Here is a 21,024-nt window from a genome sequence, read left to right as displayed (position 1 = left end):
GTACTGGCCCTCCCCCCCCCTCCCCCCACCTTTATACAGGTTCCTTTAGTAGTGACCATATAGAAGGAAAACAGCACTGAAGTAATGTATGCATTTAACATTAACATTACAAAAAGGCAATTCAATTGGTAATAGTAAGTTGCTCAAAACATGAAATAACATCGACTTGGTGTTGGCTTTTGTGAAAAGAACATATCGTATTCTGAGGCCGTTATAACCTTACGGGGAGAACTTCATCCTTCACTTCTCTAAAAACTTGAATGTGTACAAAACAAACTGACATTACATAAGAAAAAATGATTATTCTAGGAAAGCATGTCAGTCCTTGTCAGCGTGGTCAAATATTTTACCCTGAGGCATAACTGTACGCTTGCAAACTGTGCATCAGTGAGCAGACACACCTTAAAGAAAAACGCAATCATGTGACAGGTGCAGTTGTGATAGTCAACAGGGGGTGGGGGCTTGACAAAGGTGTGTCTCTGATAGAAGAGATTTAAGGCTTGTGGCTTCGTCCTCAGTGTGATTCCCGTGAACAGCTGCTGTCGGCTCAACTTGGCTGCAGTCATGGCTCGCCTCTCCTTCTCAGAAGTGGGCCTGCTGCTCCTGTTAGTGCTGGCTTTGGTGAGTATTCAATCTACTCTATCAAGTGACTTTAACATCGACACACTGGGGCATGCTGCAGGGCAGGGGTTTATTTTTTAAGTGGTCTAATTTGCAATTATTTAAAATGCAATTACTGATAATAATGGGTTTAATTTATAAAGCACTTAATATTTGACTTAAAATCCCGAAGTGCTACAAGCAGTGAGCATGAACAGTTTAAAAATAGTACACAACACGGTAGAATGAATAAAAAGCAATAAAAAACAATAAAAATAAAAATAAAATAAAATAAAAGGGTGGTAATAAATAAAAGGTCTAGGGAAAGGCTCTATTGAAAAGATGGGGTTTGAGGCCTTTTTTAAAAGCTGTCTGTCGGGTGAGGAGTTCCTTGAGGTAGGGAGGGGCAGTTCCATGGATACACTTGGGTGAGGACGGAGACCTTGAATTCGATCCTCAGTTCCCCGGGGAGCCAGTGTAGTGCTTTACTAATGATTCCAAAGCACACTTAGAAAACATATGATTCATGCTTACACTGTTATTGTTATTACTATATTAAGCAGCATGCTCGTGTTATTAAGCAGCATGCTCGTGTTATTAAGCAGCATGCTCGTGTTATTAAGCAGCATGCTCGTGTTATTAAGCAGCATGCTCGTGTTATTAAGCAGCATGCTCGTGTTATTAAGCAGCATGCTCGTGTTATTAAGCAGCATGCTCGTGTACAGTATGCCAGGTTTTGACCGACAAACATTGATCATGATTTGACAGACAATAGTAAACATAAAAAGGAATGTTTTTTTTACCCTATTTTGGCATTTCATAATATGTGTGATGTCATGAAGATGACACATGAGGGTACATGGTGTTCCCAGCCCTCCATATAGTTGTGTCTAACACAATGGACACAAATGAATCAAAGAAAAGCAAACCAAAAAAAGATGTTTGTGTAGGCTGGCTTCAGTTCATGGGTGGTTCTAGGGGTAACACTGACCTTGGACCCCTCTTAAGAAGTACAATATAAGAGAAGCAGAAGTTTCAGGTGTGGGCCATCATTCATTATACTTTTAGAATTTGCTGCGGGCCAATTCAAAATGGACTCCGGGCCGTAGTTTGGACACCCCTGCCTTATAATGTTGACATCTTGAACACTGTCTTCGTCTCTGTTTACCCGCATTTAATGTGCCACTGTCATAAATAAATGACCCCACCACTGCCCCCCCTCCCCAGTAAAATTGGTCCACTGCTTCAGTTGTGTTACGTGTGCTTTGAATACCATGTTCGTCAGTGCAAGTATCATCAGTATTACCTTTATGTGCATGTTGTGTTTAAAGTTGAATTCATTCTAACGTTGATGGATGTCTTTGTCACTTTGTCTTGTAACATGATGTCACTTGTTCGTTACCACCTGGAAATGTTGGCATGGCTGTTTTTTGACACACTAAATCAGAAGTTGATTTGTATGTTGTTTGTCAGGAAAAATGTTTGACATAACATGAGAGCTCCAATAACCCACACAAACACTCACAACCAAAAACACACACTTTATTTATCTATAGGGCGCCATTTGTACATAAAACCAACACATGAACATCGAAGGGCACAGCACAGTAAAAGATGGAAGAAAGAATTATATATATTCGATTAAGAATAAGAGGATAAAGGGAGTCCATTGGAGCTTTGAACACAACTTAAAATAACTTGAAATCTGGTGCTTTCTTTGTGGCCTTGCTCTGTAGACATGCCGCTGCAAATCTAAATGATTTATTGCTTTTTTTCTTGAGTAAAAAAATGTATGAACATTCCACTAAACCAGCCTGCTAGTAACAAAGACAGGTATAATTATCTCAATATCTCTTTCAGAGAGAATTGGTTGAACTGTAGCAAATACAATTTCTAAGCTGGTATAAATGTGGCATTAATGTTGTGTTGATTCAAAATTCCGATCTGGATCTAGAGGCATGCTTAGACTCTTTGTTTGGGGCTTGGCCACGGACTTTTAGTTATTCAACTCGTCTCTGTTTCTCTCTCATTTTTTTTAACCTTTCTCTGAATTACAGCAGATGTTTTTATTTGCTTAATGTGCATTGAACCAGTTTATTGATAGGGTTGATATCATTTGGTCTTAGGGAGATGAACAGTTGTGTATTCTCAGCATAGCTATAGAAATAATTGTGTGTTCTCTGATGATATTTTCCAGTGCGACATATAGAAAGTGAACTGAACACAGGAGCCACTGCCTCAAAACCCTGATTTCCTTTTCCCACACATTCATGCTGTGGCTGATCAACTATATTGATCTGTGCTGTAGTCATTAAAGCCCTCACATCACCTTTGTTCTTAATAATTAGCTCCCAATAGTGGTTCATGTTTAAATTCAAGCTTCTTAAATGTAGTTGGTGCTATAGCGTTGAAATATATATATATTTTAGCAGCTTTTTATTGGAGCTCTTGTCTAAATTCTAAAGAGGAAGGAAGGATCACTCATAAGACTAAAGTCATATATAATCATACTGCCCTTGTTTCACACCTTGATTTTGCTGACTGTGTGATGAGTTTGACAATGTTATTTCATATTTGTATATTGGCAGAAAATTAAACATTCAAAAGCAAATTAAATAGTTATGTGTGGTTTCCTTTCAGGTGCTCAGTGCCGAGTCAGGACGGAGAAGGAAAAAGACCCTGAGGAGGAAGAAGAGGGAGTGGATCATTCCTCCTACCAAGCTCATGGAAAACACTGACTACCGACACAAGAAATTCATTGCCAAGGTTTGATCCAAATATTATTTCACACAATTTGCATACACAGTCATTATAATGTGTAGACTGGATGAGCTTCAATGTTAAAAAAGTAAATAAAAAAACTTGTTTCTGTCACCACTTTGCCTGCAGTGAGCCAACCTGTTTAAACTGGTTTCAGTCCTCAGCTATGCTGCTATGCTATAGGGTAGGGAACATAGTGTACCAGTAACAGAAGCCACGCCTGCATTGGTCATTTATGAGTACAAATATGGGTGTACCCCAAGCAAACCTGTTATTAACTTTTATTTGTGCAGAGTGATAAATATGTATTGCTATAAATTAGTGCTTGGCAACGATTACCATTTTTAATCGTGATTAATCGAATGATTTTCTTCGATTAATGCGCAAAATTCAATAATGAATTCAAAACCAGTGTATTGCGCACTTTTATTTTAAAAGCACTGCTATAACAAAAGTGCAATAGCATTTGGTTTGCAAACACTTTAAACAGTATGTAAACACAGTAGCAGTTAAAAATATTTCTTGTAAATCTCTACTTCAACATGAATTAATGTAATCAAATCAAATATAAAACCAAAGCTATGTGCCACTTAACATTTTATCTAGTTAAAGAAAAACAAGTTACCCTCAGAGTCCAGTGAGAAGAAAATTAAACTTTGCAGTGGTTACAAATGACTCTGGTTCTATCAACTCCGACGTCTGGAAGAGATGTCCAATGTCCATGTTTCTGTCCTGCCACTTTTCTTCTGTTTCGGTCATGTGAGCGCTGCAGCAGTCTTAGGCCCGCCCCAAATGCTCTCATTGGTTGAGACACGTAATGACGCCCATCCTAAGCCAATAGAGTGGCGAAGTCACGCCCATCTACTTCCGGTCCATGGGACCTTATTTCGGAAAAATTATGCATTGAAGTCAATGGAGAGAGAAAACGTATCTTTCGATCCCGTTTGAATTGTGCCATGAATTACACATATGATGTTTGTCAATCTTAAAAAATCATTTCCATGTCAAAAAAGTCACAGTTTGTCGTAAAACTGTTGAAATATAAGACTATGAAAAATACGCAACTAGAAAGACTACAAATCCCAGAGTCGCGTAAGTGATGTCACAATTGTTTTCCTCCACTAATGGCGCATTTCCACTACACGGCCTCGCTCAGCCTCGCTCGGTATGGCTAGGCCTCGTTAGGACTGGCTCACTTTATGGCGCATTTCCATTACAGTTTAGGAACTGGGGTAGTATCTATAGTAACGCAGTGTAGGCAGAGCCGTGACGTCATCTTCAATGAGAACCCCAGAAAAACAACACAGCCGTTAGCTGTTAGCACTCAGAGCTCACAGCTCATCATATATGTTCAGAAACTAGACAAAAGTTAAACCAGTACAAACCACAGACTGCCTGTGTCATGGTGAATACAGTCGCTGCTTTATTTATGTCTGTATAGGCCGTTGTTGTGAGTGTGGACGGTCGGAGCATATACTGCGTTAGCTTAGCCAATCTCCATTTAGACAACACGCATTTTAAAAGGTTCTTTCGCCTGCCGTCTGTCTGCAGACTTGACAAAGCATTAATTCATGGTTTTTACTAACCGGTATCAGTATGTTGTTACTTCGGCATCATTTTGAAACGTGTATTACAATTAAATCACGGTCAAATATGTCCATCTTGTTGTAGTTGTAGCCCCCTTGCCAGCGATTCTCTCTCTAGTTTAGCATACTCAGCCCGACTCAGCCTCGTTGTCTCTGGCCCTAGACCCACGATTTTATGAGGCCAGAAAAACTGTGAATTAGGACCCCGCCGGCCGGTACTAGGCCAAGTGGAAACGCAACTAAAAACGGGCCGCTGACATCACAGCCCTCTTAAACCGTGCTCCGCGCTGTAGTGGAAACGCGCCATTAGAGATAGCTTAGTGGAGCGCCATATAGATATAATCTATCTATATGGTGCTGGCTAAGATAAGATAACTTTAACAAGATGCCTGTGTGCTTAGTACCAGGTTGTTATCATACCAGCAATGGGTCTTGCTCGTTCTTTCGCTTCCCGTCTGATGAAAGGACCAGGAGTGTCTGGATCAAGCTAGCTAGTAGCTAGCACGTTAGTTAGCATTACAGCCTTGTCATCTTTATTAGCCTTAACATGAAGTAACATTAAGTAACCCAAAATGTTAAACAGCAAGAGTAGTAGTCATTTTTCGTGAACCCTTTGAAGAGTACTGTCACACCGGTGTGATCATTCTATAATACACAATTTAAGCCCGGGGGAGAAATGCTAACGCTAACGCCACATTAGCATCGGCGATCTTTTGCATTTCATGCTATCTGCACAAATGGTTGACATTAAACATTAAACATTAAAAAGACCAGGCAGTTCAGAGAGAATCAAAGGAAGACAGGCAGGCAGGCAGCTTTGCATGACATTCATAGTGAGGGTAGTCAATCCTTTTTTTGACAAGACAGCAGTGACGGCCATCTTGGTGACGTGTGTTTTTGTGCGAGACCGGAGATGTAGTTCATTGAGCGTTTCACACAAACAAATGTGTTATTTCACAGTTTTACGACATTTTTTTTTTTTTTCTGATTTGCAAAATTATCTTTTAACGGTGGGCTCGAGATCGCTAGAATTTGAAAATACACAACCGGAGAAAATCTGCCACTTCCTTACAGAGCCCCTCCTCCAACACACACGAACGCGCACATGACCAATGAGAGCACGAGATAAGTTTGTGCACAGATGGAAGGCTGACAGGCAGGTAGGCCATCCAGTTATTTTAGCCGGGCCGGCTAAAATTATTGGTCGTGCTTTTTACAGTACTACAGCTTCCACAGATGACATTTTTTTATGGATTTTTTGTCAAAGCACTTCAGATATTCATTGCTATCGGGATGTTAAGAGCATTCCATGGAATATAACAAAAAGTGTATCTCGAGCCGGTTTCTCAAACTTACCTACCCCACCTTCAAATTGACAAACATCATATGTGTAATTCGTGGCACAATTCAAACGGGATCGAAAGATAATCTTTCTCTCTCCATTGACTTCAATACATAATTTCTCCGAAATAAGGTCCCATGGAGGTCCACCGGAAGGGGAGGGACTTCGCCACTCTATACTGATCAACATCCCACCCCTCCTGTTTGTCTGTATGTGTATTCAGAGCCAGTGAGCAACAGAATTTTAAAATAATAATATTAATTAAAAAAACTTTAATGATCAGCCTTAATTAATTAATTTGTAACTGTCAAAAACCAAAGTGGCTTAGGTTGAATGTCCTGCAACACTAATAGTGGACTGAACTTTGAGGTTTTGTTACAGTTTCAATCAACTCACTTTGTATTACTGTAGTTACATTACACTGGATATGGATGTTATCGTCCTGAATAAAATATTGAAAGATTCTTAATAGAACTCTGGTTTGAAAGCTTGGGTTGGCGTCTCCTTCATAGGTGCTATTGGTTCAACAATAGCCAAAACAAGCGTTTGAATTGAACATTTAAATAGCAATTATTATAACATTGTTAAAGAAGCCCTATTATGCAAATGTGAAGGTTCATTTTTGTATTTTGTTCCTCTATTGTGACATGACAAAAGGTCTTTATTTATTCTAATGGAGGCGTTTCAGGCAGATGGGGACATTTGGGGGAGAGAAACTCCCTCTAGAGGGAACTTCGGGATGTTAGCCTATGTAGACCATTTACCAGAGGTGGGGGACTCGAGTCACATGACTTGACTCGAGTCAGACTCGAGTCGCATATTTTTGGACTTGAGACTTGCCACCACAGTGACTTGGGACTTGCTTGAGACTTGTAGGTTAAGACTTGAGACTTGCTCATGACTTGCACATGTAGGACTTACTCCCACCTCTGCCATTCACAAAAACCTATATAACACACTACAGGAGAGGAAAACCTGAATAGCAAGTCCATGATTCCTCTGTTTGTGTTTTGTTGTCAGATACGCTCTGATAAAAACTTAGGTGAGTCGGTGGATTATTTTCTCACTGGACAAGGAGCTGACAAGGAACCCATCAATCTCTTTGTAGTGGACCGAAATACTGGGTTTGTACGCATCACTGAATTACTGGACCGGGAGAAACACCAATTCTACAATGTAAGTCTTTCTTTAAAGTTCTACTGTCCTGAAACCTGACGAAGACTGGTGGGAGAATAAAGCTCACGTTCCTTCAGTCACAGAGCTTTACTGAATGTCACTAGCCTACCCTTGTGCATATATTGTTTTGGACTTTTGTTTCAGATCAGATCAAAAGAGGTTAATTGTCATTATACTTGAGATACTATAGATGAGATGTGGTAGGCTTCTCTATGCATTTAAAAATAACAACTAATACATGTAAGCAGGGATTAAAACAGTGATTAGAAACCGTTATAGCAGCAAAAGAGAATACAAATAAAGAAGGCACTAGTAACGCCCAAATATTTCAGATGATTGTCAACGTTTTGTGCAAGCAGTTTGTAATGTTAACGAAGCTTCAAATAAATGTAGTAATGAACCTGTATGTAAAGTTTAAACAAGGAAGTTACCTGGCTTAAATTCCCACAGACCTTAAGAAACGCATTTGTGACAACCAAGCGCCATAGGGATGAAATATGCTTCCGCATAACAGTTTAGTTTAATAGGTATGTATTTTAAGAGACCAGGCTTGGCACAAACACAAAACAGCAGCAATAAGAAAGTGCAGATGTGACAGCTGTGACATCCACAGTCAGGCAATGGATGAAAGTTAATTTTCTTTCTTCTGAACAAACCTGCTAAAAAATGCTGCGAGAACACGCAGGGAAGCTCCGAAAAAAAATCTAGTGAACCAACATTGAATTGAGGTTTGGGTGTCTGTATTCTATCTTCAAAGATCAATAGTAAAGTGTTTCTTCATGTAACTCATGCAGCTAACAGGGGGTCGCAAGGTTCAAAGACGGGATGAAAGCAGAGAATGATGTCCCACTGACAGTCGTGGTTCTGGGACCAAAATGACAACCCTCCTTATTTTGAGCTGCAAATCGGGCAACATCACAGAGGAAAAGCAAACCAGGTAGTGTCACATTGTTGAACACATATCAGCCTGCTGCTGTGAGAGAATGATGGAAACAGTCAGAACTCAGAAATATGTTACTGTTTATTTCTGCTGTCAATCAAATGTGACCAAAACACAGTCCACATCAGAGTTGGGTAAAAGTACTCACATACTTTACGTTTAAAGTGGACCTATCATGCTATATTTGAATAATATATTGTAGGGCCATACCTATATAAAACATGTCTGTGAAGTTTCTTTTTCCAAATACCAAACAGATCATGCATTTTAGCCATGCCTCATTTCGCTCTATTTTGCTCTCCTCCAGCCTGTCTTTGCATGAGCTGCAGCTGACCACGCCCCCCTGCAAAGGAGGGGGCCGAGTTACGAGCGTCATGTTACCATGCTGTTACCATGCCACAGCAACCTCTCATTCCCCTGATAGGTGGAGAGTTGGCCATATAGGCGGAGCTCCTCGTTCCTGACGTCAGAGAAATTTCAAATCTGGATCAGTTTTGATCAGATCCGTTGCAGCCCCGTTTTTAGAGATTTGGGTATGGAGGAAAATAGAGAGGGTTGTGTTTTCTGACACTTGGTGAGTTCCCTGGAACACCGGGGACACATATTCATGTATAAAAGACGTACAAAAGTGCATTTTGCATGATAGGTCCCCTTTAAGTTAAATCAGTAAAGCAACATTAAAAACAATAAAAGTCCTTTATTTAAAATGTAATTAAAATAAAAAAGGATGAAAATATAAATGCACTAAAAGTGATAAAAGTAAAAGTACTTATTTTTCCTAATAGCCCATAACTACAGTAACCAACAGGGGTCAACGCGTAACAATGGCCTTACATTATGTAGAAGACACTTCAGCTTTAAAAATTCCGCAAAGTTCAAAACTCAACGGAAACTAAAAAGTGTTGCACGCGGCTGGGATCGAAAGCGCTTGTTGATGGATCGGAGATTATAAATTCGGCAATAAAATGGTTAATTTTATCGGCATATTTTAACATGTGATTGTAATGGCATGATTCCTTCCGATAATATTGCAGATCTGCTGTAAACTAGCTAACGTAGCTAACGTAGCCATATATTATGATTATACTGACCAAAGCACACAATTATGAAACAGGCTTACTCTGCCAGTCACTAGCTGTGAAACAGATTCTCTGAAATGTTATGGTTTGTGCTGTTTGCTGCAGGAAAGCGTTGTGATGCAGATCAAGGGGGAAAGATAAGGACCAACCTGGAACAATTAACAGTGAGATCAGCTACAGGATCGTGAGTCAGGAGCCCGCAGGCACCGGTCAAATGTTCACTCTAGACAGGGAAAGTACGGGCCAACTGTACGTCAAAGAGAAAACCTGGACAGAGAGGTGAGGCTTTCTGGTCATTGTATATCAAACACATCTCACATATGTTGGCAAGCACCTTTCAAAAGAATAATACTTAATACAGAGTGGCTGCAAGGTGGTGCGGCCTTCTTTCAATTGGAAGGTTGTGGGTTGATCCAGCCCTTGCACTCAACATGCGATGTATCCTATCCCAAGATACTTTGACCCCAAGTTGCTCCCAACGGCAAGGCCATGTTGTGTGAATTGTGTGTGAATGTTTGCTTACCTACTCTCTGTATGATTAAATTGGGTGAAAGATGACTTGAAGAATTTAAAGCGCTTTAGAGGGGTCGATGAAGTGAAATATAAATACAGTCCATTTACCATTTACCATAAAAGAGTTTGCAGAGGCCCTAAATCTCCTCAGGCAGGTTGTTCCTAAAGCCAGGAGCCCTTACAGCTAAGGCTCTATGATCTCCTTTGCGGTTTTCAATCTGTACCTTAGAACAACCCTGCAATAGACGCATCTCTAGGATCTCAGGTTGTGGGAGTGGACATAGGGGCAATAAGAGGTCTGATGAATAACTCCAGCTATGCTCTCAGGGCTTTTGAAAGGAAGCCAGGATTCGTGTGATGTGGTCGTTTTTTCCAACCTGAGTTAAATTCAAAGCAGAGTTTTGATTAAGCTGAAAACGGGAGAAGGATTTTTTAACTGTATGCAGGGAGGAGAGAGTCATTTGGCTGGAACAAACTGTTCCCAAACTTTTATGGAGTAAGAAATAGTCTGAGCTTGTCTAGGGTGAGGTTTTGGTCGAATATCAAGACTTTTGCAGTGCTGAGCGATGGCTGCTTGGGACAGAGAACCTATATGATGACCTACTAATCTTTTAGCTGCAGATGTCTAGAAGGCATTTTAGCAACTGTGCTTTGATAGTTTCAGGATCCCAGGGTTTTACATAATTTGAATTAAGGCGGGATGAAATACTTTCAGTTGAGACAAGATGTTCTTTGAAATTCAATCAAGGAACAATATATACTATTAGGCAGCACTGTTTTTGCCCTGAAGGTCTGACTCACCCTGCACAGTATGATCACATGTCATCAGATATCAGAAGAATGTGCCTGTTTTCCCTCAACAGACTATGACTTCTACAAACTGGTCATAGAGGGGACTGATATGGGAGGGGGATCCAGCGGCCTAGTAGGGACAGGAACAGTGGAGGTCAAAGTCCTGGACATCAATGACAACATCCCCACCCTGGAAAAATCTGAGGTACACAACACACAACACAACCACACACACACACACACACACACACACACACACACACACACACACACACACACACACACCACACACACACACACACACACACACGCACACACGCACGCACACACGCACACAACACTTCCATTACATCCTTACGTTCTCAGGCACCTTGCTGCATTTCTTCAATGACCTTTTAAGGGTACATCCACAAACCAGGATGCGGATGTAGTGTTGAACACATGGTTAACGCTGTACATGTATACAAAAAAAAGAATGCAACAAACGACTTTGGATGTTTTGATTTGTTTTGCTCAAAGTGCATTTACTCAAGTACTGTACTTAAGTACAATTTGGAGATACTTGAGTATTTACATTTTATGCAACCTTGTACTTCTACTCCACTACATTTATTTAATACCTTTAGTTACTTTGCAGATTCGGATTAATGATGTGAAATATAATCAACTCTTAAATAAGGACCTTGGAATGTGCCCAGAGTAAATCACAAGCTACCCTGCAGTATACAAAGTCATTCAAACTAGCTGCACCCTTACCAGCTTTGATAACACTTTAATGATCAATCATTATAAAACATATCATAATATATTATTCTGAAATGGACCAATCTGCACAATGACTACTTTACTGTCGCTACTTTTCACTATATTTTTGATGATAATACTTTTTCTATTACTTTCACTTGAGGAACATTTTGAATGCAGGGACTTTTACTGAAACAGAGTATTCCTACACTCTGGTAGTCTACTTTTACTCAGGTACAATATCTATACGTTTTTCCACCTCTGCTCAAAATAAGTATATATGTTACCTTATTTCAGTTTTGGATGCCTAGGTAAAAGCAGACTTTAATGGACTTTGGTTGTAAAGCAATTGGTTGGAAAGTGAGGAATGCAAACCTGCAGTCTTTCTGCAAGAGGTGATGCTACTTGTTTCAAAAATAAGTTTGATTGTGTAGGAGTCTATAAGACAGTGAGCCTACTTGATGTATTACCTCTTTTAAAAAATAAGTCTAAAATGTGGGCTCTGATCTCACAAAATGCAACTGCATATGGAACAGAGTGCTCCGTAAACCCACAGCCAGACACCAGTTGTTGTGTATTTAGCAGGAAGAGAACATTAATAAAGCACGGGACAGAGGATATGGGTACTAGTTTCTTTAACTGTTACTCATGCTTAACCACCACAGCATCAACTCCCGGGCATACACTTATTCTCTAACATTGTATGTTACTGTGGTTACACTGTGCCCCCTATTGGCAGGAGTATATAGATATATACACAACAACCAGCAAGCGTTTATTTTGGCTATATTGTTGGTCAGCTTGGGGAGGGTGTTCTTCTCGACTGTTTACAGCAGCCGCACTGGATTTTGAAAACCACAGAGGCTGGCAATCGTTTAAGCACGCTCCTGAAGTGTGTGCTTTAAAGCTGGGGCAATGACTATCAGTCATATACACAAAATGTTTACGGAACAAGATGGTCTTAAGCTACCACTTAATGTTTGTCTCAAGTGCATCAGATCTTTAAAATGAAACTTTTCTTTAATTATTCCTGTCATTTTTAAAAAACTGCGACACAAAGCCTATTGCAGAAAAAGTTATATAGCAAGTGAGGTGTGAGAGGCAGATATTAAGAGGGAGAGAGAACAAAGGGAAGAGGATATAGAGATGAATGAAAAGAGAGATGGTGTCTGTCGTGTGACATGTTACCTTTACTTTAACGATTAACTAATTCATTCATTTTCCAGACAATTTGGGATAATTTTAGCCTTTTTGCAGGTCCAGATTATAATGTTGATTTTTCAATTGATAATTTAACTCAGTTGAATCTGAAGACTTAGGCGCATGGTGAAGACATGGTGAAGCTCTTGGTGCAATCCTTGTTGGTCCAAACAGTCCGGAAGCCATCAATGGAAAAGTGGTAGTCAGATATATCCTGGTCTGTGCATAAGGTGCAGCCATGTTCTCATAGAGCACATTCAAGTGTGATGCCACTGCTACTCGGCTGAAGGGTTAAAGTATGGAGCAACAGATAAAAACTAGTTACATTAATGCATATTCAATTTAATGTTCAAAAGACTATTTTTGATTGACAGGGTACAGGTACGATCAGTGGTGGGACTTTCTGGCACAAGTACTGAATTGATTTTAATTAGTAATGACTTTTTATCTATCTGTAATTATTAGTGCTGAGCAACAATAAAGCAATTTAATCGCGATTAATCGCATGATTTTCTGCGATTAATCACATTGTTATGTACAAAACAAAAGTCATGCATTGCAAACTTTTATTTTAAAAGTACTGCTATACACGCAATAACATTTGGTCTGCAAACACTTCAAACAAATAAGGTACGTTTTTAACAGTAGTATTCCCTTTACACAGTAGCAGTTAAAAAATGTCTTGTAAATCTCAACTTTCAACATTAATTAGTGTAAACAAATCAAATATCAAACCAAAGCTATTTGCCACTGCAAGGGCATTAACATTGTATCTAGTTTGTTATACAGTAGAAGTTACCCTCAGTGATCAGAAAATACTTTGCAGTGGTTACACAATACCTCTGGTTCTATCAACTCCTGCCGTCTGGAAGAGATGTAAAATGTCCATGTAAGAGTTCGGTACCTTTCTCCATGTTTCTGTCCCGCCAGCCCTAGTGAATATACAACTGAATGTGTAATACGTACATTTCCTCAAGGCTCCTGGGGCCTTTATTCTTTAACATCTACAAGCTAATGTGACATTTTAACTGAACTTTAAAAGTAACATCAAGAAGGCTAGTGTCCCAAGGGTCAAGTCAAGGGTTCAATTACTTTTCTTATTCTCAGCACTGAATCTTAACATCTGCCCACATTATGAGAAGCAGGCAGCGTTCAGTTTGTATGCAACAGATATCTGATACTTCATCCTCGGGGCTGTTTAGTAAAAGTCTAGTGCTGACAAGTCCACTGCACTTAATTCAGTCCCCCACACCTCCTTTTGTTATGTTTGATGAATGTATCTCTTTCATTATTCATTCGTGCTCCTCAAATGAAGACAAAAAAGACAAAAGTATAGCGATGTTAAAACATAGCTACTGGCCTCTGCAACTATGATGAGACACATGGTAACATGTAGTTCAAAAAAGACTTTCCTTGGAAACCTGAGAGTCGCCGGTTCAAGTCCCCAAATGGACCACGTACAGACTGGTGCACTTTAGCAAGCAACAGTTAAAAGACCAGGCGATCGTGAACTGGCCTCTTTACCCCAAACCCTATCGGTGCCTTTACTTCTGAACAGTAGATGCTTTGATGATAACTGGAAACATCAAGCAAAAAACACCAGTTTTGTAAACAGAATAGACACATAGCTGACAGTAAGACTTTGACACATACTGTTGATCTAATTTTTCGAATCATATTTTCTGTTTGCAGTACGATGGGGAAGTGGAGGAAAATGTTGCCGATGTAGTTGTGATGAGAATCAAAGCTCTGGATAAAGACCTTCAACACTCAGACAACTGGCTGACTGTCTTCGAAATCGCCAAAGGAAATGAGGATAACATATTTTCAATTGAGACGGACAAGGAAACCAATGAGGGCGTCTTGAAGCTGATTAAGGTATTTATGTGACTTTAACACCATTGTACTTTATTTATCACACTTACTGTAACAAGTGTTGAGTGGTGCCCTAACATTTGCTTGCTGCATCGTATCTGTTCTTGTCCCCTCACTCAATTGCTTTTTACTCTCCAATCCGGTCCAAACAGGCTGTGGATTTTGAAGATGTCCAGAATCTTAAGCTTGGCCTGATCATTACGAATGTAGCTCCTTTTGTGAGGGGTGGTGCTATATTAATGGATGTGGAGGTCAAGATTGGAGAGGGTAATCCTATGGCTGCTGGAGCGGGTGCTGGAGGTGGAGGTGGAGGTGGAGGTGGAGGTGGAGGCGGCGGCGGCGGAGGCGGCGGAGGCGGCGGCGGCGGCGGTGGAGGTGGAGGTGGAGGCGGAGGCGGAGGCGGAGGCGAAGGCGAAGGCGAAGGCGAAGGCGAAGGCGAAGGCGACGGCGAAGGCGACGGCGAAGGCGACGGCGAAGGCGACGGCGAAGGCGAAGGTGTAGGTGGAGGTGGAGGTGTTGGGGTTGGGGTTGGGGTTGGGGTTGGGGTTGGGGTTGGGGTTGGAGTGGGTGTCGGTATTAAGCCAGGTGTCAAACCAGGAACAAAGCCTGAGCCAAAGAGCTATCCCATTAAGATAGCAGTGAAAAACATTCCAGAGGATCCAGCATTCATTCCAACCACCAAGAATGTTCCTGTATCAGAAGATCCAAATGAAGCACCTGAAGATGGAGTGATCACAGTGTTTGCTGCTGTCGATCCAGACACAGGGCTACCAGCTGAAGATGTCAAGTAAGTCATGCTGCAGGAAACATTACTTTACTTTTACCACAAATGTACCATGTTCACCATCTTAGTTTAGCAATTTAGCATGCTCAAATGTGAGTTATTTGCTTTACAATCACCCAATTAACATTTTGACTTGGTGATGATGACCCAATAGTTTTCAAACCATACCACTCAAAACGAAGTCTATCAAACTAATGGTGGCGTTATATGATAAGTAAGGGGATGACCACATTAATGCTTAGTTCGGAACAAAGACTTGCATAAAAACGTGTTAAAATGTGCAGCAGCTTGCAATTCTTATGTGCTGCAGCTTTCTGAAACATTAAACACGCTAATGCGACAAGACAAGAAGCTTCAGTTTTTCTGTAGCTGGATATCATTTGTTCCATCAAGACAAATTGTTGAAGTGAATATCCTTTTCCTCTGCCATTTCTACCGTCTCAGAGGTTCTATTTGACTTGACCAGTTGACTTCCCTATGTCCTTAGTTTAGCTAGTTGTCTCCTAGTGTTAGCTTCATACTCACAACATAATTCTCATCAATAAAGTGATTACGTGTTTTTCCCCAAATGTTGAAAGTATTACTTTAACCAAATTCTTCTTCTCCTTCTTTGGTTTACTGTATATTACTTATGATAATGTTTTTGGTTTTTTTCCAACTAATTTTTTTCCTAGTTATGCCAAAGCCTTTGATCCAGAAAACTGGTTTACCATCGATGAAAAAACAGCTGAGATTAAACTCAACAAGGTACCAGACAGAGAGTCACCTTTTGTGGTGAATGGTACCTACATTGCCAAGATCCTGGTGATCACAGATGGTAATCCCCTATTTACTTCATAGTCGTGTTGGCTTCTTGATTCATTTCTGTTTGAATAGGCGCTGTCTTTCCGTACTGAAGGACTCTCAATAACTCAACAAAACAGACCTCCATAAAAAATACTGCAGACATTATTAATATAAATATGGAATTATACTAGGACGTTAAGGTTTTCTCCAATGTACAATGCCTTGTTTTTGTATGCTGCTGCAACGCAAACATTTCCCAAATTGGGATCAATAAAGTACTTCTTATTTGATATTATAATATGCTGTTATGCACTCCAGTCTTTGTGCTGTTGGATTTACCAAACTGTTGTCATCCTCAGACAGGCCATCAAAGACCGCCACAGGAACAATAGCCATTCAAGTCCTTGACTCCAACGACCACTGTCCCACTCTGACCACCACCCACAGCACCCAGTGCACTGATGAAACAACTGTCTATGTTACTGCATTTGATGAGGATGTTGATCCCAACGGAGCTCCATTCACATTCAGAGTCATACCTGATGGGACACGAGGGAGCTGGGACGTAGAAGTCGTCAATAGTAAGAAAAAGTGGTTGATACAAACGATTTTCTTTCTTTTAGCATTATTTGTGATTTGTGTGGTTATATTCTTTTAGTACCACTACACTGTAATATTACTGAGGTTACAAGCTAAAGTAATAATGATAATACTATGTTATTTGACAGTGCTTTTTCCTTTGTTGTCAACAGAGACGAGTGCCGCGCTTCACTCTCATGATCCACTCTGGCCTGGCTTATATGAGGTTCAGGTGGAGGTGTTGGATGCTCAAGGTCTTTCTTGCCCATCCAATGAAATTTTTACCGTGGACGTTTGTACCTGTGTGGAGACAAAAGACTGCAAGATAAAGGCAGCCAAATTAGAAACTACTTCAACCGAGCTCTCTGCCCCAGCTATCAGCCTCCTGCTATCGGCAATGTGCTTATTGCTGTGTAAGTTGATCTTTAACAAATGCCTACAGTACACCTTATTAGGGATTATTACGGATGGGTCGATAACACTATTTAATGTCTGATACCTTTACCATAAGTGCCTTCTTAATCAAAAAACAATCCAATAGTCCTTTATTTCTCAAACTAAGTGCAGTGCTAGTTTTTAAGCAAGCTAGTAAATGTATTCAGGCCCAGACTGGCCATCAGGAGGACCGGGAGGTTTCCCGATGGCCAGTCTGTTGAGTGGCCTGCTGTATTGTGAACGAAACGCTGCGCAAATGTGGGTCTGCCTCACACAGGGTGCGTCTGTCTATGATGTGGCCTGCCGACAGGGCCGTCCCTCCCTACAGGGTGATGGGAGAGGGGGGAGAGGGGAAGGGAGAGGAGGGAGGGACAGGAGAGGCTGGTTCAGGAGCCCAGACACACTCACAACTATAAATGAACCAAAAATAAATAAATAAACAACTTTCAGTGTTTTTTCATATTGGATATGGGATGTTATTGGTTATGATTTTATGATTATTGAAGAAGAAGAAGAATATGAAGGGATGAAACCCTCTGTAATGGTCTCACATGCAGAGCACACAGCACACAGTGAAATGTGTTCTCTGCTTTGAACCCATCCTAGTGCCAGGAGTCTAGTACTAGGAGCAGTGGGCAGCTATTGTACAGCGCCATGGGAGCAATGGGAGTGAGGGGGAAGGGGGGTGTCCGGTGCCTTGCTCAAGGGCAAGAAATGTATACAGTTCTGTTTCATATGGGTGTTCCCATAGATCTAGTCTCTTTATTTTCCCCTCAAAGTGCACCAGATTGATGCATTTAAAAAAACATCTTACCGGGGGAGCATGCCCCCGGACCCCCCTAGAGGATTTGAGGTCCACCCCCACTTAAAACATGTTCACATGTTCCCAAATACATTTGCACATTTTTTTAAATAGTAACCCCTGTCCATATGTTTATTATTGGGTAGATTTAAACTATAGGGCTATCACTATGGGCAGCACCGCTGTAAATATTCACAAATAAATCCATCAAAATGGCACAAAAGAAACTGGTAGTGGCCGGGTGTTTAATTCCCGGCCTGACTTATTGTCCCAGTCCGGCCCTGAATGTATTTAATGAAAATCAAACCATTATGCATTGAATTACAAGAAAAACGTACTGACAGTGTGATTTATATACAAGGGGGCATACATTCATCAGTGGTGGTGTGATGTATTGGACTGAATAACATCATTTAATAAGTGCCCCAAATAAGTATGGCTAAAAAAAATGATATGAGAGTTACTCCCAATTCACAACTCTGTTTTTAGATGTATTCTTAACACTCTTGTATGAATAACATTGCCAATATTAAATACTCTGTGTCTCTTGAAATATTAAGATCTTGGAATAATTGTAAAAAAAACCTTTGAGCTCAACTGAACTTGGCTTAACATTGAACTGCATGTTGTGCTTCTCTCTGCAGTTATTCCTCTTCTCATGCTGTTCTGTCAGTGTGGAGCAGAACTTTTTCCTGACAGTTTTCTTGACATGCCATGGGAGACCAAAGAACAACTCATATCTTACCACACTGAAGGCAGAGGCGAGGATAAGGTTCGCTTGCAATGTTGTTGTTTTTTATTGGGAAGAAAAGTATACATTAACTTCTTATTTTTAGTTTATCAATACAGAGAATCAGACAATATCCTAATATTATTGAAAATTAAAGTCTGTATAGAGATCAAGAGGTAATGTTGGTGAAAGAAAGCAGTGTAGTGGGTCAATGGGATATAAGATCAGTTACTCCTGTTACCACAGGGACACACAGGAAGGTTTAATATTGATAAACCTGTATGCGTTTCTGAGATAACATTGTCATTCTCCTGTTCTTTTTTTAGGAAATGCCACTCCATAGTATAACTGTATCATTGGGTCCCCAAAAGACATTTGGGACAGCACAAGGATCAAATTCCAAAGGCACTATTACAAATACTATAAAAATAACCAGACAACTACAATCCATGATGAATTTTTGGAAGGTTTCAGGACACCAGCCAAAGTTGGATGGAGGTCGACAACAACGCTCACAGGGATTTTGGCTATGGTTATGGCAGTGCAACAATCAGCAGAAACACACACAACACACGACAGCTCACCTAACAGCTCTCTATGAGGATATAGCCTTACCTGACGCTTTTCCTGAATGATTACTACTCACAGGTACGTTGTTAGCCTTGCATTCAGCTGTTTTTTTTCTTTTACAGAATTTCATCACCTTTAAAGAAATGTTCCGAAATTCTTGACACCAGTGTCTGTGCTATTCCTTTACCTTAACAGAAAGCGATGTGTGCTTTGCCTGCGAAGGACTGTTCTTTGGAGTATCATTTTGAGGGCCAGGGATCCTCTGCTGGATCTGTGGGCAGCTTCAGCCTCCTGGAAACTAACAACGACCTGCAATTCCTTGATGACCTTGGGCCAAAGTTCAAGACTCTGTCTGATATCTGCTCCCCCTAAACCAACACCCCAAACCTTCCCTGACACACAAAATAGTAGGTGCTGTCCAAACCACAGTAAAATAAGGTTTGAACCTGTTGTTATGCCCAAAGTTGAGCGAAGCGTTGAAACAGATCATACTGATGTCAAGAAAGAGACAGTCTTGTCATCTACTAACATCTCCAAATCATTCCGTCAATACTGTAAGCAATGCCCATCAATCCATGACACTTCCTAACTCTAAGGTTACTAACATCAGTCATATTCCACCACACTCTGCCCCATCAAGCTCATCATCTGCCAATCTGTCCCATCTAGCTCGTACAGTTTTCATACAGCCGCAGCCAGTTTATTACGCCACCAACCCTGTACTACAGCCCATGCACTATGTAGTTCAACCACAGCTACAGAACACGGTTATGCTAGCAGAGGGGTCCCATGGAGCTAATTTTCCAGGCTTGTATGTAGTCAGGTGGGCCCAATGCTCTCCTCCTGGGCTAGTGATTCAGGGCATTGAGGGCCCAAAAAGCCCTGCCAGTCCAGTTAGCCCCACCTTCTTTCTACCTGGTAGTCCAGGTGTGTCAACAGGCTCAGGCCCTGCAAAGGGTTGGAAAATGATAGGGCCAAATCCCGATGGTCAATACATTTAGTTAAAGATAAGAGTAGACCAGATGATGCAGGTGAGGTTGACCCAGGCTCGTCTCAGGGCAATTTGCCCAGAGGTGCAATCCTGGTAAAAGAGGCTGCTCCCCCTCAGGGGAGTGTGCATGGCCTTCTGCCAGGACACACTGTTGCAAAGAGGGGGGGTGCTGTCGGGCAAACATGGGTTGGGCAGCCAGGAGTGATGGGGTTAGTGCCGGTAACAGCTTTTGGAATTGGTGTTGGGAAACCAGGAATGGGAATGGCTGTGGAAACCAGAAGTCAGACAGGTTGGAATGTGGCAACCTGGGATGACTCAAGTTGGCATTAGGCAGGTCAGTACAAACCAGTACCAAGAAACTACGCAGTTGCAGCAAACAGCAGATACCAGTGGTATTCTAAAAGCATCAAGAATTAATTCACCAAAGGAAGACAAGACTACAGCAGTTGTAAATACCATCATTTCAGCTGAAAATCAGTTGAAGGATCCAGTTCAGAACATGAATTATGACATTGTTGAGGAAAAGCACGATGTCCCCTACATATCAATGCCTCTCGAGACAACACTTGATGATGAGGATCCTGGTAGGATGGTCCAAACTGCATTTGAAGACAAATTGGGTATCCAACAATGTCCTACACAAACATCAGAAACAGCTCCCACAGAATCCAATGTCCCACAACAAAACTCAGTGGAATCAGAACAGCAGGAAAAATCATGTTCCTGCTAAAGGTTTTTCA

At 40.9% G+C, this 21,024-nt stretch overlaps 1 protein-coding gene across 1 annotated transcript; it reads left to right on the top strand.

The window, feature by feature from the left end:
- The first annotated feature begins 539 nt into the window (after positions 1-539).
- LOC117471947 (desmoglein-2-like) lies at positions 540-19,665 on the top strand. The gene is made up of 13 exons (XM_034117174.1): positions 540-621; positions 3,241-3,366; positions 7,309-7,489; positions 10,860-10,993; positions 14,425-14,610; positions 14,760-15,394; positions 16,066-16,208; positions 16,537-16,758; positions 16,930-17,169; positions 18,638-18,765; positions 19,050-19,190; positions 19,333-19,371; positions 19,489-19,665. Exons 1-13 carry the CDS (start codon positions 565-567, stop codon positions 19,663-19,665), a joined length of 2,409 nt encoding a protein of 802 aa, XP_033973065.1. The 5' UTR covers positions 540-564.
- The last annotated feature ends 1,359 nt before the right edge of the window (positions 19,666-21,024 follow it).

This window comes from Trematomus bernacchii, unplaced genomic scaffold (genome assembly GCF_902827165.1).
Source record: "Trematomus bernacchii unplaced genomic scaffold, fTreBer1.1, whole genome shotgun sequence".
Taxonomy (NCBI): Eukaryota; Metazoa; Chordata; class Actinopteri; order Perciformes; family Nototheniidae; genus Trematomus; species Trematomus bernacchii.
The sequence above is the reverse complement of the archived record's forward strand: the minus strand, read 5'-3'. Positions and strand labels throughout refer to the sequence as shown.

Bases quoted from the DNA above. Each gene is read 5' to 3' on its own strand.
- LOC117471947 (XM_034117174.1), top strand. From the start codon at position 565: ATGGCTCGCCTCTCCTTCTCAGAAGTGGGCCTGCTGCTCCTGTTAGTG. The intron at 15,395-16,065 runs GTAAGTCATGCT...TTTTTTTCCTAG, and splicing joins CTACCAGCTGAAGATGTCAA to TTATGCCAAAGCCTTTGATC. The intron at 19,191-19,332 runs GTTTCAGGACAC...ATGAGGATATAG, and splicing joins CCATGATGAATTTTTGGAAG to CCTTACCTGACGCTTTTCCT.